At 37.9% G+C, this 24,318-nt stretch overlaps 1 protein-coding gene and 1 non-coding gene across 2 annotated transcripts in view; one reads left to right on the forward strand and one right to left on the reverse strand.

Annotated features, from left to right (window-relative positions):
• The first annotated feature begins 13,116 nt into the window (after positions 1-13,116).
• LOC124642147 (craniofacial development protein 2-like) overlaps positions 13,117-24,318 on the forward strand; it is a 31,458-nt gene continuing 20,256 nt past the window's right edge. Inside the window, exon 1 of the mRNA XM_047180460.1 lies at positions 13,117-14,496. Within this exon, the coding sequence (XP_047036416.1) occupies positions 13,238-14,496 (1,259 nt within the window). The 5' untranslated portion in view covers positions 13,117-13,237. The remainder of the gene's footprint in view (positions 14,497-24,318) is intronic.
• On the reverse strand, positions 19,371-19,485 carry Trnal-caa. The gene is made up of 2 exons: positions 19,448-19,485; positions 19,371-19,415 (listed from the first exon to the last, which is right to left on the reverse strand). It is a non-coding gene; the product is annotated as a tRNA-Leu (tRNA).

Here is a 24,318-nt window from a genome sequence, read left to right on the forward strand (position 1 = left end):
TTTGACAATTTCATGGTTTTACTTCCTGTAGGATATAACGGCTTTTTATTTTGATTGTAGTTGGTTGAATGCGAATTGTTATTGAGATTAACTTTTCTTTAAGTTATATTTTTCTACGATGATCTAGGGTAGGCCATTTTAAATAAAAAAAAAAAATATGAAAAAAAAGGATTTCAGAAAATTGGAAGAAGCCTAGCCGGCTAGCCGTTTTAGGTAGGCAAGGTGCTTATAGAAGAAATCAACTAATGGCTGATTCCATCTATGTAGGTTTGTATGTAAGCTGTTTAAAAAATATGAATTAATGAGTCGAAGACGAAAACGTTGGTTACCAAATTATAGTGTCACTTACCTTTAGAGAGTTTAATTAAACTTCCTTTCGTATCAATCTACTTAAGTAAGTGCTAGTTTATTACTAGAAAGTTCTAAGATATACCTACGGTAAAAACAGTGTGGCCGCAGAATGGAGCAAATGAAACGATTCAATATTTATTTGATAAATACGAAGAGCTCGGCAATCAGTCGGCTGCCGGGCGTCGCATCAAAAACGTAGAGTTATGATGGCAATGGATGTGGCGTTCAATTACGATAGAAAACAGGACATTCAAAAGTGCTGTAGCTTCTTATAGTTACGGTTAGTATATAATAGACTCCGTCAAAAATATCAATCGACGATAAGGAATCCACGAATCCGCTGTTTTTTTTTTTAAGATTGCGGACGGAAGTTTGATGATATATCTGATCTGATTAAAATCTACTGATTACATTTAATTTATCAACAATTTTCTTTTTCAGCGGTAAAAACTACAGAACTTACAAAGAATCTATTAAATGCTTCTATAGTTTCTGAGTTTTGCATTTTGCCATCTCTAATTTCTGTAAAGTCACAGACAAAGTTACGCTTTTACGTATACGTACAAAACAACTAAATGTAGGGTACCTACTGTATGTGTGGTACCTAATGTTACGGTATTGTCTAGAAATACGCAATTTGGTATGATTTGGACAAAGACTATAAAACCACTTGACTGCGCATACAGTGCCCCGACGCTCGCCAAGCATTAGAGATTTTGCTCTTATTAGGCTACGATCCTAGTAAAAAGCTTTAGTTGTGACCAAGTCTATGACCTGCGTACACGCTTTAGCGTATAGTATAATAATTATTAGTGCATTTATTTGTCTGTCAACATATTATTTATATTTTTAAATATTAGATTACAAAAAAAATAAAAAAACATTTAAAAATATAAAAAATAGATGGCCACCGATATCGGGCACAGGGTCCAAGGTACCGGTGGTTAGGGTCCCAGAGACAGAAACCTCCTCACAATACGCGCCGTATCAAGAAGTACTGCCTTCTGAATCAATCCCTTGATCCAGCCGCCCAACGGGAGCCTCCTGAGGTGTTGGTCGAGGCTCTTGGCTATTAGACCATTGGTCGTAATGACAATCGGCACAATAACAGCCGTGTCGACATCCCACATGGCGACAACCTCGTGCGCTAAGTCAAGATATTTTATTTGTTTCTCTTTCTCAGCTTTCGTCATACGGGACGGTGACATCGACTATCATCGCGCGGTGCGCTAATCGATCTATCACCACTTTATCAGGCTTATTGGCTGCAATAGTCCTGTCTGTGATGATAGATCGATCCCAGTACAACGTGATATGGTCCTTTTCGAGAACTGGGTCGGGCGCATACCTGTAGTACGGTACCTCAAGATCTACAAGTTTGTATTGCAGAGCAAGCTGCTGGTCGATGATCTTGGCCACTTGGTTATGCCTGTGCAAATATTCACCGTTAGCCAAACGAGAACAACCAGATATAATATGTCTGATAGACTCACCCGGATGGTGACATGCCCGACATATGTCAACCGTCCCGTCTTTCATAATATACCTCCGGTAGTTATTCGTCAGGATAACTTCGTCCATAATTGCACATACAAACCCTTCGGTTTCTCCAAATAGGTCACCGAAGCGTAGCCAAGCTACGGACGCATTGAAGTCTACATCGGGGCCATGAAGAGCCCTGAAGAAGCGTCCGTGTAGCTGTTTGCTCTGCCTTACCCCCTTGCGATCATGGGTAGTTAGTACCACAGGTCTGCGCCAGTTCTCATTTGCCAACGATAGCGGGGTGAGTCCTTTGTCCACTGCTACCATATCACGATGCATACCCACGTCGCTTTTGAGAAGATATTCTCTGAGACTGCACACCTCACGGTTGTGGAGCGTCTTTGCATTTAAAAAGCCTCGGCCTCCACATTTCTGTGGGATGTACAGTCTCATCACCGACGATCGTGGGTGATGCATTCGTTCTGCGGTCAGCAGTGTGCGGACTCTCCTATCCAGGGCATCCAATTCAGTTTGGGTCCATTTGAGTATGCCGAAGGAGTACATTAGGACTGGCATGACCCAACCATTATAGGCGCGAACCTTGTTGCCGCCTGATAAGGAACTTTTTAGAACCTTATTCAGGCGGCCAAAGAAACGCTCCCGTAATGACTGTATAATATATGGATTTTATTAAGTAAAAAAGTTTAAAGATGCCTACATGCGCGGTGAAATGATGCGAGAAACAATCCAGGACATCTAGTTACAAAAAAGGATGGCATTACTTTTCATCGGTAGGTATCAGTACCAAAAGTTGGCTTGATTAAATTATATTACGAAAATACCACAGGGGTCTATTTAAATTGGTGGTTGGTGAACCGCGCTCACGCTCGTTGATGTCTTTTGGGAAAGTCCCTTTCTTTCATGAAGAAATTCCAATACGTCCATCTCTTTCTTGCCCATTGTATTCCTATCGAAGAAATTTGGGCTGTTACCGTTAAGGATGAAGTGGATATCGATAATAGTACATTTACATTAATTAATAAATATGTTTTATTTTGTCCAATGAGTTAATTAACTTTCCATAGCGACGTTACAGACGGTTGTTCCTGGTGCCTCCACAAATTACTTTTAATGTAATCGAAAAAAATATATTTTCATTTTAGATTTCCGAAGATTCCAGAAATAAAAGAGAAGTGGATGGACACTATCAATAGGGAAAATTGGTTTCCAACAAAGTACAGCGTTGTTTGCTCAAGGCACTTCACCCCCGACTGTTTAGAATATTTAAAACAATTCCGACGTTTATTTAGTTCAGCGATGCTAATAATGTACCTATACTAAATGAATACATTTTAAGATTTAATAATTTTCTTGTACGGAGTTCTTTTTTGTAATATAAATAAATATTCTTATACGATTTTTATTGAGTATTTATTATTACGATGAAATACATTTTATCGATATTTTTATAATTGAAAGAAAGCCATCCCTTGCTGGGCGTACTCGTGCAACTCGACCTTGAACTGACCAATAGTAGCCGCGGATTAAGCCGCGTCCCCCGGCCCGCAGCGGTGAAAGAAGAAATTGGCGAGTGCGCTCTCTAGTGGTTATTTACTTTATGGATTTGGAATTGGAGAATGCTCGTATTAGCTAAACGAAATTCAAACGCGTATCAGTCATATCCAAAGCTAATCCTAGCCGAAGCAACTGAGTTGTGTCATTTATAGTACCTAATCGGGAAAATAACTAGGTACATGGGCATAGTGAAACTAAACATTTATACCAACACCTTGTAACCTACCTATGTTCACAGAATAAAGGATAAAGAACAGAATACATATAATGGAAAATTAAATTAACTAGATTATTACACAGGAAGACTTAGATTTTATTTTTCATGATGTGTGAAATAATAGTGACTGAAGTAAATAAGAACTTATTGATTACATTTTATTATACCGCATCCAAAATAAGTAACATCCTTGTAGAAGGAGCAGGACGTAGTCAAATTAGCCAAAAGCGGAATGCTCTGCTAAATCAAGTGTAGTGTACTCCTAAGCTTTGACGCCTCGTGCCTCGTGCCTCGCGCCTCGCCCGATGTAGCCTCGCCTCGCAAATTTTATTACCTTCCAAATTTATTTTATTTTTCACACTTGAGGAAGCATTGCGACTAGTAATTTTTGTGATAACTCCCACGGTGTGATTTAAGATGTTTTCCTTTGTATTACTTATTTTTATTTTTCGCCATGTTGCCTGATGATTTTCTGTGCTCGACCGACTCTATCATATCAGTTGTATCCTTGACATGGAATTTTCATTTTAGTCAGTTCTTTCTCGACAGACACAATTTTATACCTAAATATGTCTTAGGGACAAATAAGAGATCATTTTTTTGGATCTTGGAGGTAGGTACCTATCTTATTCTTAATCTCTCTCTTGAATTCTCTCAGTTGTACACAACTATAGCCACTTAAAAATAAAAGTTTTAAATAATTATGATTATCACAAGGCTGAAAACTTAAGTGCTACAATACTCTCGGTAGGCACTACTCTATTATTTAATATCGAGTACTTCAAAGCGTAGTTATTTCGACTTTGGTCAGACTTTCGACTTTTAACAAAACTGGAATTATTAATTCAGAATAACTGTATCCCCTTTGAGTGCGCACTTAGTAATATCTTAGTTTACAAATTCCAGTATTTGTGAAAAACTTTGTCAAAATAATATCCATTTGCCGCAATGGCGGATAATTTCATTTTATTATCATTTGTATTAAAATCAGTCGCTTTCTCTGTATTGTTTCATTTTATAATTCTTTGGTAGTTAACAGTAGAACAATATTTTAAGCATTTTACCGTCCTGTTTTCCAAAATGGTTGAACCTCTTCGTATGAAAGGTTTATGACGAACTCGGCGATAAATAGAAGGTAATTTAAAGAAAATAATGCTTACCCTTCATTTGTGCCGGCATTTCTAGCTGAGCGGTTACAAAATAAAAATATATAAAATTCATGGTTTTATGACAGAAGATCCCAAAATACTACATACAAAAGCTTGTTGAGGGATAGGTAGCAAAAACTCGAATCAAATACAAAAAGCAATAAGATAAGTAGGCAAGTTTACCTACCGTGTAATTTATCAAACGTTGCAGACGATTTGTCATATCTAATGGTTACCAACAAATGATACATTTAAAACCTATAACAATCTAAATATAAGTTATTTTTCAAAGCCGTAATGTAACGAAGTATTACTCCAGAGAAAATGTGCACAAATTTTTATCAATTTGTTATCTACGGGGCTTTCGGCTTAGTTCGGGAGCTCAACAGTGTAATCACATACTCATCTTAGTAAGTGTTCTTTACGAAAATAATATTAATGTTATGTAAGTACTTGGATTTATTTTCACGCTTGAAATCAAAATTAAAGTCTACATATGAAACTATTTATTCGGCAGAAATGTTGTCTATAAAATCTTCAAAACTATTTATTTAAAAAAATCTTATGACGTTACTTACCTTAACATTAAACAGGCAAATTAAATCCCTATTATTAAGTAGAATATTCACAACTTTTTGGGCCTAATTTTACACTGAAAAAATATATTTGAGTAAATACAAATAAACGTTCAATTCCACAGCGGAAAAAGAGCGAAGTAGAGAAGAAAAATTATGAAAGCTGACCTCACCACCATGTGGGATACTTAGGAAGAAAGAGAGAGAGAGTACTGATATCTTGAAAATATCTCAATACTCCCAAAAATGTTTCACAGGCTCTTAAACTATGCTCCCCGAGTGTTCCCTGGAGGCAAGCTTATAGCAATCGTACGATGTTGTTGACAAATGTTCCGAGGGGCCATTACTAACGTAACGCGCATAACTCAGACACATTTGCTTACAAACTTGGAATATATTTCATGATTTTTTGTTCGCCTTGCCAATGGTTTTATTGATACCATTGTGTCTGCTCAGTTTGTTGTAAATGTGTTCAGTTGTTTTGTTCTAGGTCGCCTTATCTTCGAGATTTCGGAAGATCTAAGGCTTTATGTATTTTTTGCGTCATTGCTTTTGGTAATGTTGGTATAACAATTCTTAACTCAAGTTCTAGACTAAACGTTACTTAAACTACCTGACATTACAAAAATATATTAATTGCTTCCGAAAATCTCTAATTATAACTTCAGACTTTGGCACTATTAAAAAAAAACTACAACGCTTTTGGTCTGATAGGATTTGATCCCTATTTTCTACATCGGTCCTCTTTTCTCTTTAAAAGAAGATAGAAAACTAGAAGTGTCATTTTCTGTCTGTTCGTATTTCCGAGTGTAGTTGGTGTCCATTTAGTTAGTATTCCACGTTGGGGATAAATTCATTAGGGTGGCTTTGTTTCCAGTCTTTGTATCATCATGTGGCTGGTACATGCCTCTATTATTTCTTTTTTGAAACAAATATTGATGAGAGAAATACTGCAGTGCAGTGTAATATTGTACACTGCAAGAAATAATCTTCTTTTTTTATATAGTGTGTGTTTGTCATCTAATGTGTCAGAATTTACTTTGATCAGCCTATCGACGACCTCTCAAAATTTAGCTGCTTTGTGAGGGTTTCTGAAAACCCATAAAGCGATTTCATACCGACGTATATGATCAGTCCCGAGCCCAATGGCAATGGTGATGACGAAAGAGCTCTTATCAAAATTGAAACAAAGCCAGAATTAAAGCAGATCCTAAATTAATACTTAATTGGGATTCTAAAACAGTAATTATCCTAAAAACTGAGTGTAACATATCCGGCATAATTGTGCGGGTATTAGACTAAAAGTGGTCACGTTACCCGGGCATAAAGTTTGACCGGCCCCGGGTGCTCGTGTTTTGCATAAACTACAACCGGAATATTGATGGTCGCGTCGCGGACCCTATTCTGTCGAACGATTTTAAAACGATAATATGATTTATCATTTTGTAGGTACATATATTTTCCATACAACTCATAATTAATTTTATTCAAAACCTACATATCTTCCATGAATAAACACCTAAGAATAACCTTGTATACCTATACCTAATACATAAACCTATTATTGGTCCACATCATCTAGTTTTTACAGTACAGCTGGTTCTTATACCTATGATATTGATGTAATTGTTCAGCCTCTGTTTGGCAATCAATAAATAAATAATTAGTCATTGTAGATTTGAATGCTGCGCATGACATCACTGGTTATATTCTCTCGTTAGAGATATAAGACAATAACTTTATTTAAAGTAGATGTCCCAACACTAAATCAGTGCTCGTTTTATTGGATTACCGAAAATAGTTCGGCATAGAAACATCAGCTGTCTAGTAGTGCATCATGTCTAAAAGTTCATGGAAAATGAAGGAATGAGGCACATTTTATTTAAAGCATGGATTATTCAGGCGAGAACAGAGTATAAAATAATATTTAGTCATTTGATGATTTTTGACGTTGTAAAAAAAAGTCGAAGAAAAGAGGGAAGGGGTGGTCCAAGGTATAGCTACATCAATTTAAAGAGAAGATTAAGGTTGTGACGTATAAGGAAGTTCAGGAGTTGGCGCTAGATAGGCGTAAATGGAAGGAGCTGCACCGACAAGACCCGGCTCTTAAATTAAAGAATAAGATGGAACTAGAACAAGATAACCTGGTTTCCAAGCTGTACTGACTCCAGAATACTTACTACTCCTATATAATCTATATAAATAAAAATGGATTGTTGTTCGTTAGTCTGATTAAAACTCGAGAACGGCTGGGCCGATTGAGCTTATTTTGGTTTTAAAATGTTTGTCGTAGTCCAGGGTAGGTCTAAACGGTGAGCAAATAAGGAAAAATTGCGAGTAAGATTTTATTAGGCGTTACGAAGTTCGCCGGGTCAGCTAGTATATAAGAAAAATATCTATCGTTAATCGAAAAGTCTATCGTTATTATATATCGTTTGTCAGAATAAACGCGGTTATGTTTGCGCAGATTCGGCGGTACGCTATTGAATGTTAACTATATTCCGTTGCTAAGCGTTCTGTTGTGGCCCCTAATTGTGGCTCAGTGTGAGCAAGATGTCTACATGTTTCGGGTTTGGATACAATATTACTAACTCTTTTATGTTAAGCTAGACTTTTTAGTTTCGATTTAGCGGTTTGTGAGTTTGAGTGTTTATTCCTTTATCAATGGGGTGAGCTGTTTGTTTATAGATTGCGTTTTATTTTACACATTGGATACTTTTCATCCCAAGGATGGGAGTATTTCACCAGGGAATGCGGCTGAAATCGCTAGATAATTTTGTTCTTAATTTGTAAATGCTGAAATTTTTTGTGGGAATATGGGACAGCGATTGATTGTGACGTACTTAGTTATTTGTGGAAATAAATTACATTGTGGATTATCCACCAGTACCTATGTAGTTTACGACCAGTTAACCAGTTAAGCTAGGCACAGGTTCTCATTTTCTCTATACGTAGATAATTTCTCATAAGGTTGCTGTATTCGGTCAATAGATACCCTTTCTTTTGACCGACTTACAGATAATCTGGATAATAATCATGCCATGATACATCGTGTTGACATAGGCATGATTAAAACTGATCCACACTAGAAACTGACACCACAAAATAATAGGCTGACAAAACGCCTATAGCATCAACAAGAAAAATTAGACTGTTAGTTGCACAACCAGCGTCAGTAGAATAGATTAGCTAAACCAAGCTGTTACGATCAGTCAGTCACCCGATCGTCACGGTGTCGTGTAAATCACCCGTCAGTCCGGTTCGGACCGCGCTATCCGATGCTATCCGGCGATGTACGGTGCTCTTCCGGATCCAAGAGTATTGATGAGACGAAGATAGGGTATTTTAGCGTATGAGAAATGCACCATCTTTAATCTTAAACTCTGTTTCGTTTACAACATGGCATAAAATTAGTATGCTGCTTCAACTGCCTGTTCGCAAAAAGCTCAAAAATTGCTGAACAGAGCTTCATGCAGATTTTCACCTACAGTGTTTTATGAGTTATGAGGGAGGTGTAGGTGCCTACATTACTAACAGTCCCTTTATTCGAAACCGGGTAGTTTGGAGTAGAACATTAACTTACTGTTCTTCTCATCAAAAGATTTAATTAAATATTTTGCAAATCTTTTAACTGTCTTTATGATACATGTTGTCATAAACCATGATGTTTAAGTGTTAAATGCAGCAAAATCGTGGCGTCCCTTCTCGCATCTGCCGCTCTATATCGGTATCAATACTTAAAGTCCCAGTAACCAGCACTGTTAGTAACTCGAACTAAACTGATGATCGCTCTACGCCCATGTCGGCATAATCTAGATAGATCTGTGTTCGGTACTGTTGTCAACACAAAGCTAACACCTATATTAAGCTGAGGTTCAATCATTCGCAGGTAATCCCTTTTGAAATTAGCTGGAAGTGGACGCGACTGTACTTATAAGGTCTTATCATCTTATGGGATCGTTTTCGTATTTAGGGCATTTTAGGGTACTATTATTACAACAGAAAAACTTACCATGTACTTCTATATGTTATTTGTGTAAAAATATCATTCTTATTGTCTTGAGCAAAAATGAAGAAGAATATAAGATAGATAAAATTAAACGTCAGAATTTTACTGACGAAAACCTACCTTTGTTTCTTTTCGAGTCCTTTTGTGTAGCAGGACTGCGGTAATACTCTTTTGAACAATCCTGTAGCCCCGACAGGCTTCGCTTCTAAACGTTATTGTCTATAGCTTATTGAAAGTACAAGTGGAAAAAATCAATATTAAATACTTATTTTATAGTTAACACTTGTATTCACCTGATAGAAAAAGTCTCTTTTTTAAGATTGTCGATTTCAGGCTGTCTTAGAGTGAGGACCATTTAATTATAACGAACCATTTTCATTTGTCAAATGGCCGATTAGACCAATGGGCGGCAAGTGACGGCTGGTTATGGTTTTGTCATAGTTTTAGTACTGCAGTTTCCAACGAGTCAATTCCGAACTTTTACTGAACTGTCAAAAACGGTTTCTCTAATGCAATATGTATGAAAACCGCGAGCTATGACGTCACCGATTTTTCAAGTGAAACTGTGTACTTATTTAACTTATGTTATCAATAAAAAAAATTGATCATTTATTGCTATGCTTTACCAAATAAATAAAACAATGTAATTTCTTTTTGATCTAGTCAACTACCTATTTTAATGGTGCAAATCAGTGTTAAATTCTTGATGTAAGTACCTAAATGTTTTATTGAGATTTTTTTTAAACCTAATTCTAAATCGTAACTTAGAACTTGTGTATATAGCAGTACAAGTGACTTGTGTACGATGTGACTAAGTTATAGCTTAGTAACTTAAACACCGGGGAAGTTATGGCAGGTCCCGGGTAACACCACTACGATTTGTATGGCTAAGCCTATGTACTGGAAGGTTGGGTTTTCAGGTATTTTCGGTGGGAGAGTGTTTTGTTTCTATGAGTAACGGCCAGTTTCTGCATCAAACATAAAAGTCAAAGTAATGTCCAAAGTAAATTTTACTTTTGATGAAGAAATTGGCTGTAAAAGGGCTGAAATATATGTGATAAAAGCAGCTGAATAAAATTAGATAGTAGAAAGAGTTTGTTGTTTATTTAATTGTAATGGAGGAAGAATGCTGAAATAATTGTATATTAACAAATATGTTTTTTATTTTTGATCTTCTAGTTTCCATCATGAAAGGCTTGATAAATCGATTTTTTTAAACCAATGCAAGGCATACAGAAATAAATAAATCATTTTGCAAACCCCTGAGTCAAACCTATATTAACTACATCTAAGTGCCTTGTACCTGTATAAGAAGTTTATCTTTTATTTTCTTATAAAAAGCCTCATATTTTTATCACAAACTTTAATCTATACATATAATAAATCTGTAAAAAAACTGTGTCTGTACATTGAGTATATTAAAAAAATAATAATTGGGTGGGGTTTAGAAACAGTAGTGGAGCACAAATCCAAAAAAAAAATTCTGTCTGTTTGTCTGTATGTCTGTATGTCTGTATGTCTGTATGTCTGTTTGTTTGTACACGCTAATCTTCCGAACTACTGAACGGATTTCAATAATTTTTTCTTTGTTGTATCAGTATTAAGCCTGGTCAACATATAGGCTATAATTTATCTTCGAAACTTGAAGACCTGATGCAGAACTCCAACAGACCAACAAAACTATAAGAGATACAAAAATGGTGCCATGGCAAAAATTGTTTCTTGTGATGAGCATTTTCTGCTGAAATAATAAATTTGAAGATCTGGAGCACCTGATGTGAAACCCCAAGAGCCCAGCTTCTCTGTACCATATACAGGTATGACGTTTTAGCAAAAGTTATTCAATTTCATAAGCACTTTCTATTGACTTATACAAATTGAAGATCTAAAACACCTGATGTGGAAATCCAGGGGCCCAGCTAGACTATAGCATATAGAGGTATGACTTTTTAGCAAAAGTTGTTCAATCTGATAAGCACTCTCTGTTGACGTATAAAAATCGAAGATCTGGAACACCTGATGTGGAACTTCAAGAGCAATACTACACTTGAAATGTATAGAAATGAATGTTATGAAATAAGTATGGTGAATCAAAAAAAGTAATTGGTTCCTCTTTTAGATAACCCTAAAATAATGGACACGTATTTTTTCTTTTCTCCTTCTCACAAACAAATAATAACGAAGATATAACACGCTTGAATTTTGTGTTAAATCACTGCTTAGTACAAATTTTACATACCTAGATGTGGCGTCACGAGCCCCCACTCTCCGAATTTGTTGCGTTTTATCTCATTATTATTTTTTACTTATGTCTCTTCCGGACCTCGGGACTACAGAGTTCCGAATTTTTGGGAGGCGAACATGGGGCCGAAGCCAAAACGCTGAAGCCCTTTTGAGACAACTTTAATGAAATGGTGACACAAAACCGACGATCGATCCCTTTATACAATATAGAAATGAACCCAAGGACAATCCCCGGTGAACGTCATTAAAAAAAAGACAATCCCCGGTTCTGTGCTATACTATTGCTAACTGTGGATGAAAACTACTTGGGCTATTGTGATGGGATGCTAATGGACTAGGAATGGGGAAACTACGGGAACTATGGCACCTGCCGATGACAATGTATTAGATACATGTAAAAATGGCAGGTGGAAACTCGCCAGCTCACTTACTGGGCCCCCGGGAATCAGTCACTGAATAGCAACATGGGGGACAGTATACTCTCCCTGGAGAACTCAGTATATACAGCCCCGCGGGGTCGCTACTTCCCGTCATCAGCCTCAGATGTCCTGCGGTGCTTATATTTCATTTTATTATTGTCGTTATTATCTCAAGAGCCTTTGTGACAATTATGTTAGGGTCGACTTCCAGTCACGATGCAAATGAGTACCAGTGTTTGACAAGGCGCGACTGCCTATCTGACCTCCACAACCCGGTTACCCGCTCAACCCAACACCCCTTGGTAAGACTTACTGGCTTCTGACTACCCATAACGACTGCCAAGAATGTTCAATGACAGCCGGAACCTACAGTTTAACATCCCCTCCAAATAACGGTCATTGGTATCCAAAATATACGTAGAAAGTAGGTGCATACGAACTTAGAAAAGTTGCATTGACAGGTAATTGCCAGACCTGGAATCAAAGACGCACGCTCATACTTGAGAGATTGGTTCTCTACCCACTAAACCACCACGACTTCCACTAAGTCACCACGACTTTGTCATCTCAGTAATATTTAATGTTTTTTTTACGTAATAATACGTGTAATATTTTTGCCACACACAACTTAGGTAAATGCGGACTAATTAGAATCACTACTTTTGTCCCTATGGTCACGTCTATTGCGGTTCAGTTCTCAGCGTTTTATTTAGTCTGCTGTGCTTTTGCCGTTGAAGTAAGTACAAAAATTAAATATATGGAACGTTTCTAATGATTATGCGTATTCCGTTGTTTTCAAGTCAACGGGCCCTTAAAATTCAGCCGACAGATAATCTTGAACTATTCCAATTGACTGTGTATGCGGCTACAGAGGAAAATGAATCCTATGCTGATGAAGCGTCAAAAGAAGAGATCGCCTAGCAGATGACATCCCACCAGGGCCCCTGTGGGCCTAATAAGAACATGAGGGAACTCATACTAGACCTCTCTGAGCTGGAGGTTGCAGTGAGGAGACTAGATCCGGATTTTAAAAGACTGGAGTGTGATATTTTTGTTAATGTTTGTTAATTTAATGTTTAATATTTTAATTTATGTATCCTAAAATACACCAATCCTTAGGTGGTAGGAGAGTGACCACCAACAATTGCATTCCCAAAGAGGGTTGACGTCAGGCAGGCGGCCGGTCGTAAAAACACAATGCCAAATCATATAGCAATATGTCGAATGTTGAAGAGATGAGCGATAGGGCTAGGGCGTACCCCTCAGGCGACGCGCAGGGGCAGCACCCGGCCCCTGTGGGAAGTGGACAAGGGTTTTTGCACCAACCTGGGCGGGTGCAATGTAAGAAGCGAGTCCGGGAAGTAAGATTGAGGTATGCAAGTTGGAATGTAGGAACGATGACTGGAAGAGCCAGAGAGTTAGCGGATGTATTAAAGAGAAGACGAATAAATGTGGCATGTTTGCAAGAGACTAAATGGAAGGGCACGAAAGCTAGAGAAATTGGGGAAGGATACAAGTTTTATTATTGTGGAAGTGATGGGAAAAGGAATGGGGTAGGCATTGTGTTAGATAAGAACTTGAAAGAAAGTGTGATAGATGTAAAGAGAGTGAATGATAGAATAATAGTTGTTAAAATAATGTATGAAAGTTTGATAATAAATGTTATAAGTGTGTATGCTCCTCAAGTCGGTTGTGAGGACAGGGTGAAAGAACAATTTTGGACGGATTTTGATGCAGTAATGATGAATGTGCCGACGAATGAACAGGTATTTGTGGGAGGAGACTTTAATGGCCATGTTGGCAGAATGAGAGGGAATTATGAAAGAGTGCATGGAGGGTGGGGGTTCGGTTGCCAGAACGACGAGGGTGAAGCCCTGCTACAGGCTGCTACTGCGTTTGACCTAGCAGTGGTAAATACGTGGTTTCAAAAGAACATCGAACATCTGATCACTTATAAAAGCGGTCACCACGTGACACAAATAGATTACTTTTTGGTCAGACGCAGTAGTTTAAAGAACATCAAAGACTGCAAGGTGATACCAGGCGAAGCTGTGGTCTCGCAGCACCGACCCCTAATTATGGATGTGATTTTAACTTCCTGGCCAAAAGCCAAAGAGAGACGGCCCCCCAAAATCAAATGGCATCTGTTGGGGAAGGCTGAGTTGGCCCAGGAATTTAGAAAAGTAGTGGTTGATAAGATGATTGAAATGGGAGAAATGAATGAAAAGAATGTGAATGAATGCTGGAATGAAATGGCGACGTGTATAAGGAAAGCGGCAAGAAGCATTCTAGGAGAATCAAAAGGGAATGGTGTGATAGAGAAGGAAACTTGGTGGTGGGTGGAAGAAGTGCAGAGTGTATTAAAGGAAAAGAAGATGAAATTCAAAGAATGGCAGCGGACGGAAGACAATGATGATAGTGAAAAAGCACAAAAAAAGGCTGAATATGATGAATGTAAGAAGAAAGCAAAGAAGATTGTGGCTGTTTCAAGGGCAAAAGCGCACGAGAAGATGTATGACTCCCTAGATAGCCCAGCTGGTCAAAATGACTTTTACCGATTGGTTAAATCTAGGGAGAAAATGACAAGAGATGTATGCCAGATAAGGTGTGTAAAGAATGGAGACGGAACGGTCCTTTCGAATGATGTGGAGATTAAAGGTAGGTGGAAGGAATATTTTGAAAGACTGATGAATGAAGAAAATGAGTGGAGCGGTGTGCTCCATCATAAAGCGGTGAACGAGGGCCTTGTAAGAAATGTATGTGAGGATGAGGTCAGATTAGCAGTGAATGGAATGAAAAATGGAAAAGCGATAGGGCCAGATGGAATACCAGTGGAAGTGTGGAAATTATTAAAGATGGATGGATGGAAATGGCTGGCTTTATTCTTCAATAAGTTGTTGCAAGAGGAAACTATACCAGACGAGTGGTGCAATAGTTTCCTGGTGCCCATTTTTAAGAACAAGGGTGATGTGTTGAATTGCAACAACTATAGAGGAATAAAGCTAATGTCACATAGTATGAAAGTGTGGGAGAAAGTTATTGAAAGGAGGCTGAGAGAAGAGAGTGATATCGCACGAAATCAATTCGGTTTTATGCCTGGTCGGAGTACAACGGACGCTATATTCTGTATTCGCCAATTGTGCGAAAAGTACAGGGGTGCACACAAAAACTTGCATATGGTGTTCGTTGACCTCGAGAAGGCATATGACCGGGTGCCTCGTGAGGTTTTGTGGTGGGCCCTTGAGGAGAAAGGTATACCAGGGAAGTATGTGCAGTTGATCCGAACGATGTACGGCAGATGCCGTACAGAAGTCCGGTCCGCAGCGGGCACTACCGCCAGCTTCAGTGTAGGTGTTGGCTTACATCAGGGGTCGGCCCTCAGCCCGTATCTCTTCCTGCTTGTAATGGACGCGCTTACGGCAGATATACGGGAGGAGGCACCCTGGTGTATGCTTTTCGCCGATGACATTGTTCTGGTGGGGGAGAGTGGGCCAGAGGTCCAGAGTAGATTGGAGGCATGGCGGCTGAGACTGGAGACAGTGGGTTTAAAGGTGAGCAGGAGTAAAACCGAATACCTTCATTGTGATTTTGGCGGTATTTCGGGACCCATGACCATAACCCTAGCCGGCATGCCCCTACCAGTTTGCTCCGACTTCCGGTACCTTGGTTCACTCGTCCAAAGTGACGGTGAGGTGAACAGGGACGTTACGCATCGGATCAATACTGGATGGATGAAGTGGCGACAGGTAACTAGCGCTATTTGTGACCCGCGGATGCCCCTCAAACTGAAGGGCAAAATTTACAAATCCGTCATTAGACCTGTCGTCCTGTATGGATCGGAGTGTTGGGCATTGAAAAAGAGGGACGAGAAGAGAGTGCATGTAACAGAAATGAGAATGCTGAGATGGATGTGTGGTGTTACAAGAATGGATAAAGTGAGGAATGATTACATTAGAGGAAGTCTGAAAGTAGCGCCAGTTACAGAAAAGATGAGAAGTAGAAGATTGTCGTGGTATGGACATGTAATGAGGAGGGATGATACGCATGCAACAAAGTGTGTGCTAAGTATGAATGTAGATGGATGGAGAGGAAGAGGAAGACCTAAGAAAAGATGGATGGATTGCCTGAAAGATGATATGAATAGGAAGGGAGTGAGTGTCAGTATGACGAGTGACAGGGGAAAATGGAAGAAAATGACATATTGCGCCGACCCCAAGTAATATTTGGGAACAGGGCAGGAGAAAGAAAGAGGGCCCTTAAAATTCAATATCAGACGATTCAGATCTTTGATTTTGCTGATCCCGTAGTCGCTGGCATAAGGGACAGGATCCGCGTACGAAGTCGCGGGCAGAAGCTAGTATAAAATATAGCCTTTAGTTTTCATCAGAGTTAAAAAAAACGAAAGCTATGCAAACTGTAAACAAAACAACATCAGATTTATTGTTTTGGTATTTATTTATTTTCAAGCATATAATTTACATTTTTAAATATTAAATATAAAAATAAAAAACATTTAAAAATATAAAAAATAGGTTGCCACCGATATCGGGCACAGGGTCCAAGGTACCGGTGGTTAGGGTCCCAGAGACAGAAACCTCCTCACAATACGTGCCGTATCAAGGAGTACTGCCTTCTGAATCAGTCCCTTGATCCAGCCGCCCAACGAGAGCCTCCTGAGGTGTTCGTCGAGGCTCTTGGCTATTAAACCATTGGCCGTAACGACAATCGGCACAACAACAGCCGTGTCGACACTCCACATGGCGACAACCTCGTGCGCTAAGTCGAGATACTTTATTTGTTTCTCTTTCTCAGCTTTCACAAGGTTCTCGTCATGCGGAACGGCGACATCGACTATCATCGCGCGGCGCGCTGATCGATCTATCACCACAATATCAGGCTTATTGGCTACAATAGTCCTGTCAGTGATGATAGATCGATCCCAGTACAACGTGATATGGTCCTTTTCGAGAACTGGGTCGGGCGCATACCTGTAGTACGGTACCTCAAGGTCTACAAGGTTGTATTGCAGAGCAAGCTGCTGGTGGATAATCTTGGCCACTTGGTTATGTCTGTGCAAATATTCACCATTAGCCAAACGAGAACAACCAGATATAATATGTCTGATAGACTCACCCGGATGGTGACATGCCCGACATATGTCAACCGTCCCGTCTTTCACGATATATCTCCGGTAGTTATTCGTAAGGATAACTTCGTCCATAATTGCACATACAAACCCTTCGGTTTCTCCAAACAAGTCACCGAAGCGTAGCCAAGATACGGACGCATTGAAGTCTACATCGGGGCCATGAAGAGCCCCGAAGAAGCGTCCGTGTAGCTGTTTGCTCTGCCATACCTCCTTGCGATCATGGGTAGTTAGTACCACAGGTCTGCGCCAGTTCTCATTTGCCAACGATAGCGGGGTGAGTCCTTTGTCCACTGCTACCATATCACGATGCATACCCACGTCGCTTTTGAGAAGATATTCTCTGAGACTGCACACCTCACGGTTGTGGAGCGTCTTTGCATTTAAAAAGCCTCGGCCTCCACATTTCCGTGGGATGTACAGTCTCATCACCGACGATCGTGGGTGATGCATTCAGATTTATTATTATTATGGAAGAACTAAACATTCTGTTGCGTCAGAGAAAATCACGGAACATAATCATTTGTAAGAAAAACTCTAGTGTATTTTACGCAGTGCTCGCTGTGGAATTATAAGCAGTAGTACAGTTTTGTCATGTCCTCAAAAACAACTGAATTACTGTATAGATTGCAGCTTCGAGGCGAAGTTGTGAAACCTATGGAATTTTATGACATTATCTTATGCGTAAGTTAGCAGACCAGTAAATAAAAAAAAAAATAGAAATTAAAGAAGCCTGAAAAATAACTTTAGAAGCACCTTAAAATACGTCACTCCCCGCACCCGGATAAAACATAGCCTATGTCTTTTCTCCTGTAATATGTTACTATTCACTCATGCGCGAGATATCGAACATTCAACTTTTTAGAAGCAAAGTTTTGAAGAACAGGAGGTACTGTGTGACATTTAGTCAATTGAAAATAATATACTAAAAGTGGTACTTCTCCAGTTATTCCGTGCGTATGTATAGTAGTGTTCCCTGAGGCGTGGTGCCGACACTTTTTACCTAAGTTTTATTATTCTATTTAGCGGGAAATTGCTTTTTCAGTGTTTCCCAGCTTGGATTATTGATTAGCGCTTCGAGTGTTGAGTTTCTTATGAAATATGGGAAACTATATTTCTGAGAAATACTCGTTATTTTCTGGTTATTTTGTATTTGTTTGAACAAAGTATTTTCCCTTTCAAACTTTATTGTGAAGGGTATCATATTTTCAATGTTTATTTTCTTTCACGATAAAATTGCACTGTTATTTTTATGCAGTATATTAATATTGCATAAAACGATGGATAAATATTGGAGCTCACATCCAGGCTCCCGGGCTACACGATACCCCTTGATAAGACTCATCATCAGCCTATCGCAGTCCACTGCTGGACATAGCCTCTCCAAGTGCACGCTACTGAGATCGATTTTCGGCTTCTCGCATCCAGCTCCTGCCAGCCGTCTTGCGCAAGTCATCACTCCACCGTGCCTGAGGACGTCCTACACTACGTTTGCCGAGATAAGACTGGTAGTCACATTTTCAGACTTCTCGTTATCCTCAACAGGTGATTTCATAGTATTCACAGTTCAAGTAAGAAAAAAGATACAAACTTAGAAAAGTTACGTTGGTGCTTAACTAGCTTAGAATCGAACCCATCATACTTGAGAAGTTGGTGTTTTACCCACCAGACTACTACGACAGATACCAGACCACGAAGATAAAACAATACACATACTAACTCAATAACCACCTCAATAGAACTTTCTTCCCGCCCTCAGAAGCCGTTCTTTTGTATGCCTAACGTGCATATTAGAGGGCGCACTTGACCTGGAAGCCGACTGGAATAATGAGGCGTGTAGGTCATAGCTGCCTTATGTAGCAACATGCATCGCTAGCTCTTAGCAATGATTACTTTCTTGCTGCTTTTCATGGATGGTTATTATTAGAAGTGAAGCCTAGTGGTTAAAGTAGGAATGTGGAGTTCGATTCCAGGTTAGGTCATTTATGTAATGTAACAAGTCTAAGTTTTACGGACTATCGGAGGAAATATATCTTGATGCAACCCAGATTTTAAAATCTGAAATCGCCTTGAGCAAGGATGATATCGTCACGCTTAGAATTAAACCATGACTAAAACAATTTGTTGATCACAAAAAAAAAACAAGCAAAATATTAACCTTTTATTAATGATAAAGACACCATGTTATAAACAAAAAAAAACTTTGTCAGAAGTGGGATTCGAACCCACGCCCTCAGAGAGGACCAGAACAACTCGACTCACGTTCAGTAAGCAAGGCATCCTTGAGTCTGGCGCCTTAGACCGCTCGGCCATCCTGACAGATGATGATTGCGTCGAAAATATCGACCACATTACATGTAATCGGTTAACCATAATGTAATCGAAAATTAATACAATTTATGTATGTACGAGTTGGCTCGTCACGTCAATGTAAAATGGTAGAACCGATTGAGATAAATCTTGGTACAGAGATAAGTAGTAGGTAGGTAAACTGAAAATATAATACTTGGGAACTTTTATTCGGTTGGGAGAAGTTTTCTGGGCAGTATTAATATGTAAGTCTGAACTCTGTAGTGTGAATACTAAAAGTATCAAACAATTTTAATTCAAAATAAATGATTTTTCAACGGAATTTTCACGCTCAATTTTCGCAAAATAACTTTTGAGTGGAATGACATTTTAATGAAAGCACCATTTCATACGTTGCATTATATGAATATTTTATATGTTCGTTACATGAAATTCTTTGAATAAATATTGACAACATTATATATATATATATTGTCAATTTTGGTCATTAATTTTACTTGTAATTATGTATTTTTTAGTAGTTAAACAACATATCGTGGAAAGTTTTTTCATCGAATTCATCTATGACTCGTTCAGTAAGTACTTTTGTGAAAACTGTAGCTTATAAAACAAGGATATTCAATGTACTAATTCATTTAAGATGCTGCCGAGTTTAATGAGAAAGAGTTATAAACGAACATAAGGTCATTTGAGTTTGTTAGACCGCGCCGTAAAAGTGTATTTTATTGGAATAAAAATGTTATAATCAAGTAATGTAATGATAACACTTAACTAGCTAACAATTACCTACGCAATTGAATCTACGCAATTACCTTCGCAAGTAATCCACAAGATACAAAACTCTTGTAGTTGCTCGTTGCTCATAGACAATTGGAACTTGACGATAAAATCAAAAATGTTCCCGTGCTTGAAGTGAAAAAACAAATATATATAGCAAATTGGTTAATATTAAAATGATAAGCTATCTGTGAGTGTTTTGAGAAGTTACAACAAGTAAATAAATCAAACATTTTTGATAACAATATTAATAGTAAAAAAAGTGACAATTGACACGAGTACCTGTAGAAAAATGAAATTAGCTACACAGTTATGTCAAGCAGAGAAATAAATATATAAACAAAATACATAAAAATACTCGTAAAGATTTCCACAACAAAACCTGTTAACATTATTAACGATAATTTTGTGAGAAAAAAACAGCCGAAATGTTACGAATATTTCTAAAGCGGTAAAGGGAATATTTTTCTTAATAAATTCGTTGTAAGGAGAAAAAAATAAACGTTCTGATTCGAGTTATTCGTTATCGCAAATACCTTTCTTTGTCGATATAGAATTTGTTTTTATATCAAAAATATGAGGCGAATGTTTGCTGAACGTTAGAAGTGAGGCACAATTTCTTTTTATTGCTATTTCGTTTTGTTTTGTATCTGAGGGCACGGCAGTGCCCCAGCCAAGACTCGAGCAAAGCGGGCACGGCCGTACCATCTTTTCTCGAAGCGTTTCGCGGCTATTTCAGCCCCCTGTATCTTCCATGTGAACAAAGCTAGGAGTTTAGGTTTTCGATGACCAAGAGTAAGTATTAGAACAAACTCAGTCTCAAAATTACAAGACATTTGAATAAATAGTTTACGAGTTATGAGCGATCAAAGTTACACCATTTTGTCACTGACTCACTCACTGACCGATCATCAAAAGTCTAAGGTACTTCTAGCAAACTTAGAACCTTCAAATTTGGCACCAAGATAGGTTATTAGCTACATATAAAGGGAAAATTATAAAAACCTTAAAACTTAATAAAAAAATAGGAAACAAATTTATATTTGCGGTTTTTCAAGAACATTGTGTATGAATTTTGACTGCATTGATAACTTTGTTATTTATTTATGTACAAAATGTTACTATTTGTTTTATTGTTACGTAGTGGTATATTGTTATTATGTATTAAATATACAACATATGAATAAAAAAGCTAGGTTTAAATGCAATGAATAATGATAAAATCCTGCATATTAATGCAGTGCGATAAACACTGCATGCTCGCTCGATAGATGGCGTTGTCCTGGTCTAAATCGCGCTATGGTTTCGTTACATAGCTTAGTATAAGTAGTACTTAAAAAAAAATCAAATAATTTCATGTGATAGCGTCATCTACCTCTGAAATAAATCTCTTTTATTCTAAAAGATATTCGATTAAAAAATTCGACAATTTCGAAATTTTTTAGGTTAAAAAAAATATTGTTTACGTGCTACTTTAGGTGTACATATTTAGTTTGTTATATATTTAGATACTTGCATGTCAGTTAATTTAATTTGTTATACCTATACTTAGAGAAGAAAGAGACCTACAAAAAATAAATTAGATCCCACCAAAAACATTAAATGTAAAAAAAGATAATCCTCTACGCAATTCCTCCACCGTAAAAAGTTTTGAGATCGCGTAGAAGCCAAGTCCTGTTCTACTGTATTTGTAATAATAAATCAATATTTTGTGACTATATCAATAGTTTTGTTCTCATTACAATAATACTGTCTTGGCCATGAGCACAAGTTAAAAGTCGCTCCTTGTAATAATGTGTAAATACCATTGAATTGATAAATTCTATATGGACATGATTTTACGATTGGACTGATTATGGACTGATTGGAATTTGAGATCACCATGGACTAAACATGCGCCATAGTACATGTGCAGTTCATTGATGTTGGATGATACTGACTGTCGGTCATTTAGTAACAATTGAATAAACTAAAAGTATTTAATTCTGTGATATTAAACTTCATGCTTGACTTTCACCTCTCCAAGATATGCTGTATTATATTTGTAGTTTATTGTGCTCATGGCCAAGTCAATATTATTGTAAAGTGAACGAAACTATTGATATAGTCACTAAATATTGATTTATTATTACAAATACAGTAGAACAGGACTTGGCTTCTACGCGATCTCAAAACTTTTTACGGTGGAGGAATTGCGTAGAGGATTGGCTTTTTTTACATTTGATGTTTTTGGTGGGATTATAATTTCTTTAACACTTTTCATATTGGGTCTGAAACATTTTTTATCGCTTTCAAAAATGACATTGTTTACAAAAATGCATATTATTATTATCCTAATACAAGACATTATGTTCTATACTCCATTTAAAATAACATTAGAAATTTAAGTAAACCTTTTTTACTGTTTGTTCAACCGATTTTGACTTCTATTGCGTTAGTAGTATGATTAATGGCGGCTGCAGTAAATACTTGATATTGTAACCACTATTTTGCTTTCAATTCCGTTCTTTTGTCTACGGAATAGAAGTCAAAATCGGTTGAACAAACAGTAAAAAAGGTTTACTTAAATTTCTAATGTTATTTTAAATGGAGTATAGATACCTACATACAGTTTTTTACCCAATAGACGACACATTTTTATGGATACACTAGCTTTTGCCCGCGGCTTCGCTCCCGTCAACTGACTTCTCTACTTTACCCTATTTTTTTTTCATTAGAACCTTCTCCTGACAATAACAAACACAACAAAAAAAGAATTAACCAAATTGGTCCAGGCGTTGTTGAGTTATGCGCTTACCAACACATTTTGCGATTCATTTTTATATTATAGATATTGGTTCAGCCCGATGTAGAAATCCTATACCCTCTATGTAGAAATCGAACCCGGGACCGCGAGCATAGCATTTCTTTTTTACATAAATTATAGTAAACCACAGCTGAAAGCCAACAGTTTCCCTGATTAGCCGAAATGTGTAAACACCACTAAACGAGGGAATTTGTCAAACAATCAAATTTGACCGCCGCAGCAGCCGCAGTGATTATGTGGTCACCTCTAATTGAAATAGTACACTGTGCAAGTGTGCTTCTAATGGAAATAAAACAGAAAAATGAGTTTATTTATTGTTTCACCTGGGCACGTGTTTTCAGAAAATGTTACAAACACAACATAGTTAAAGAAAAAAAAACTTAGATGAAAGCTTACACACTAAAATATGAGACATTTCTAGGTAAACCCAAGTAAACAATTTTTTGTCAGCTCATCATACCTCTCCTCTCCGCTTTGGTGGATACCGGGCCTAAGACTTGGTAGACAGATTTTCTTAATTTATAGCTTTAATTCCTACCAATTACACTAGTTTTAGTCTTCAGCGACTTTCAGAGTAATATGTATTTAATAGGTTCAGGAACTATCAGGGGTATGCAGATTATTTTTCCTCTTTTCAGTATTTTTGAAGTTCACGCACAATCGATTGTTCCATTTACTAGCTAAACTGACACAAACAGACACACAGCTCAATCTTAGACTACCCTTTCGTTTAAAAAAAACTTTAAGGGCTTATATCCTGCTATAAACACCAGTGTATGTGTATGCAGTCATGGAGAACAAAATGACTAGCGGAGGTGCTTTAACGGAAAATCTCGTCAAAATGCGGGTGAGCGGGGTACGAGGAAAGTTACATTTAGAAAGTTTTCGCCCCCGAGTATTTTTATTACCAAAAATCATTGACAGATATCTCAAAGAACCCGAACGCCTTGTTAATTCACTCGTAACTCGTCATATTGGTCATGTCTACCGTACGAATTGGACTTTCAAGAAGGCGCTTGACCTACCTGCATTATGGCATCTCCTCATCCTTCCTTGCTCCGTGGTATACAGTATGAAGTCTTTTGTGAGGGCGACGCGGACGTGACAAGCCGATACAAAGCGTGTTCAAAGACGAGCATCGCGCTCAATGGGAGCCGATACCCTTGTAAGTGTTGCACACCCTGTATGTAAGCTATAGATGGTGTGCGAAATTGGTTTAATAAGTTTTTTTTTGTGGAGATGCTGTTGTTTAGGCTACC

Source organism: Helicoverpa zea, chromosome 24 (genome assembly GCF_022581195.2).
Source record: "Helicoverpa zea isolate HzStark_Cry1AcR chromosome 24, ilHelZeax1.1, whole genome shotgun sequence".
In the NCBI taxonomy this organism is placed as follows: domain Eukaryota; kingdom Metazoa; phylum Arthropoda; class Insecta; order Lepidoptera; family Noctuidae; genus Helicoverpa; species Helicoverpa zea.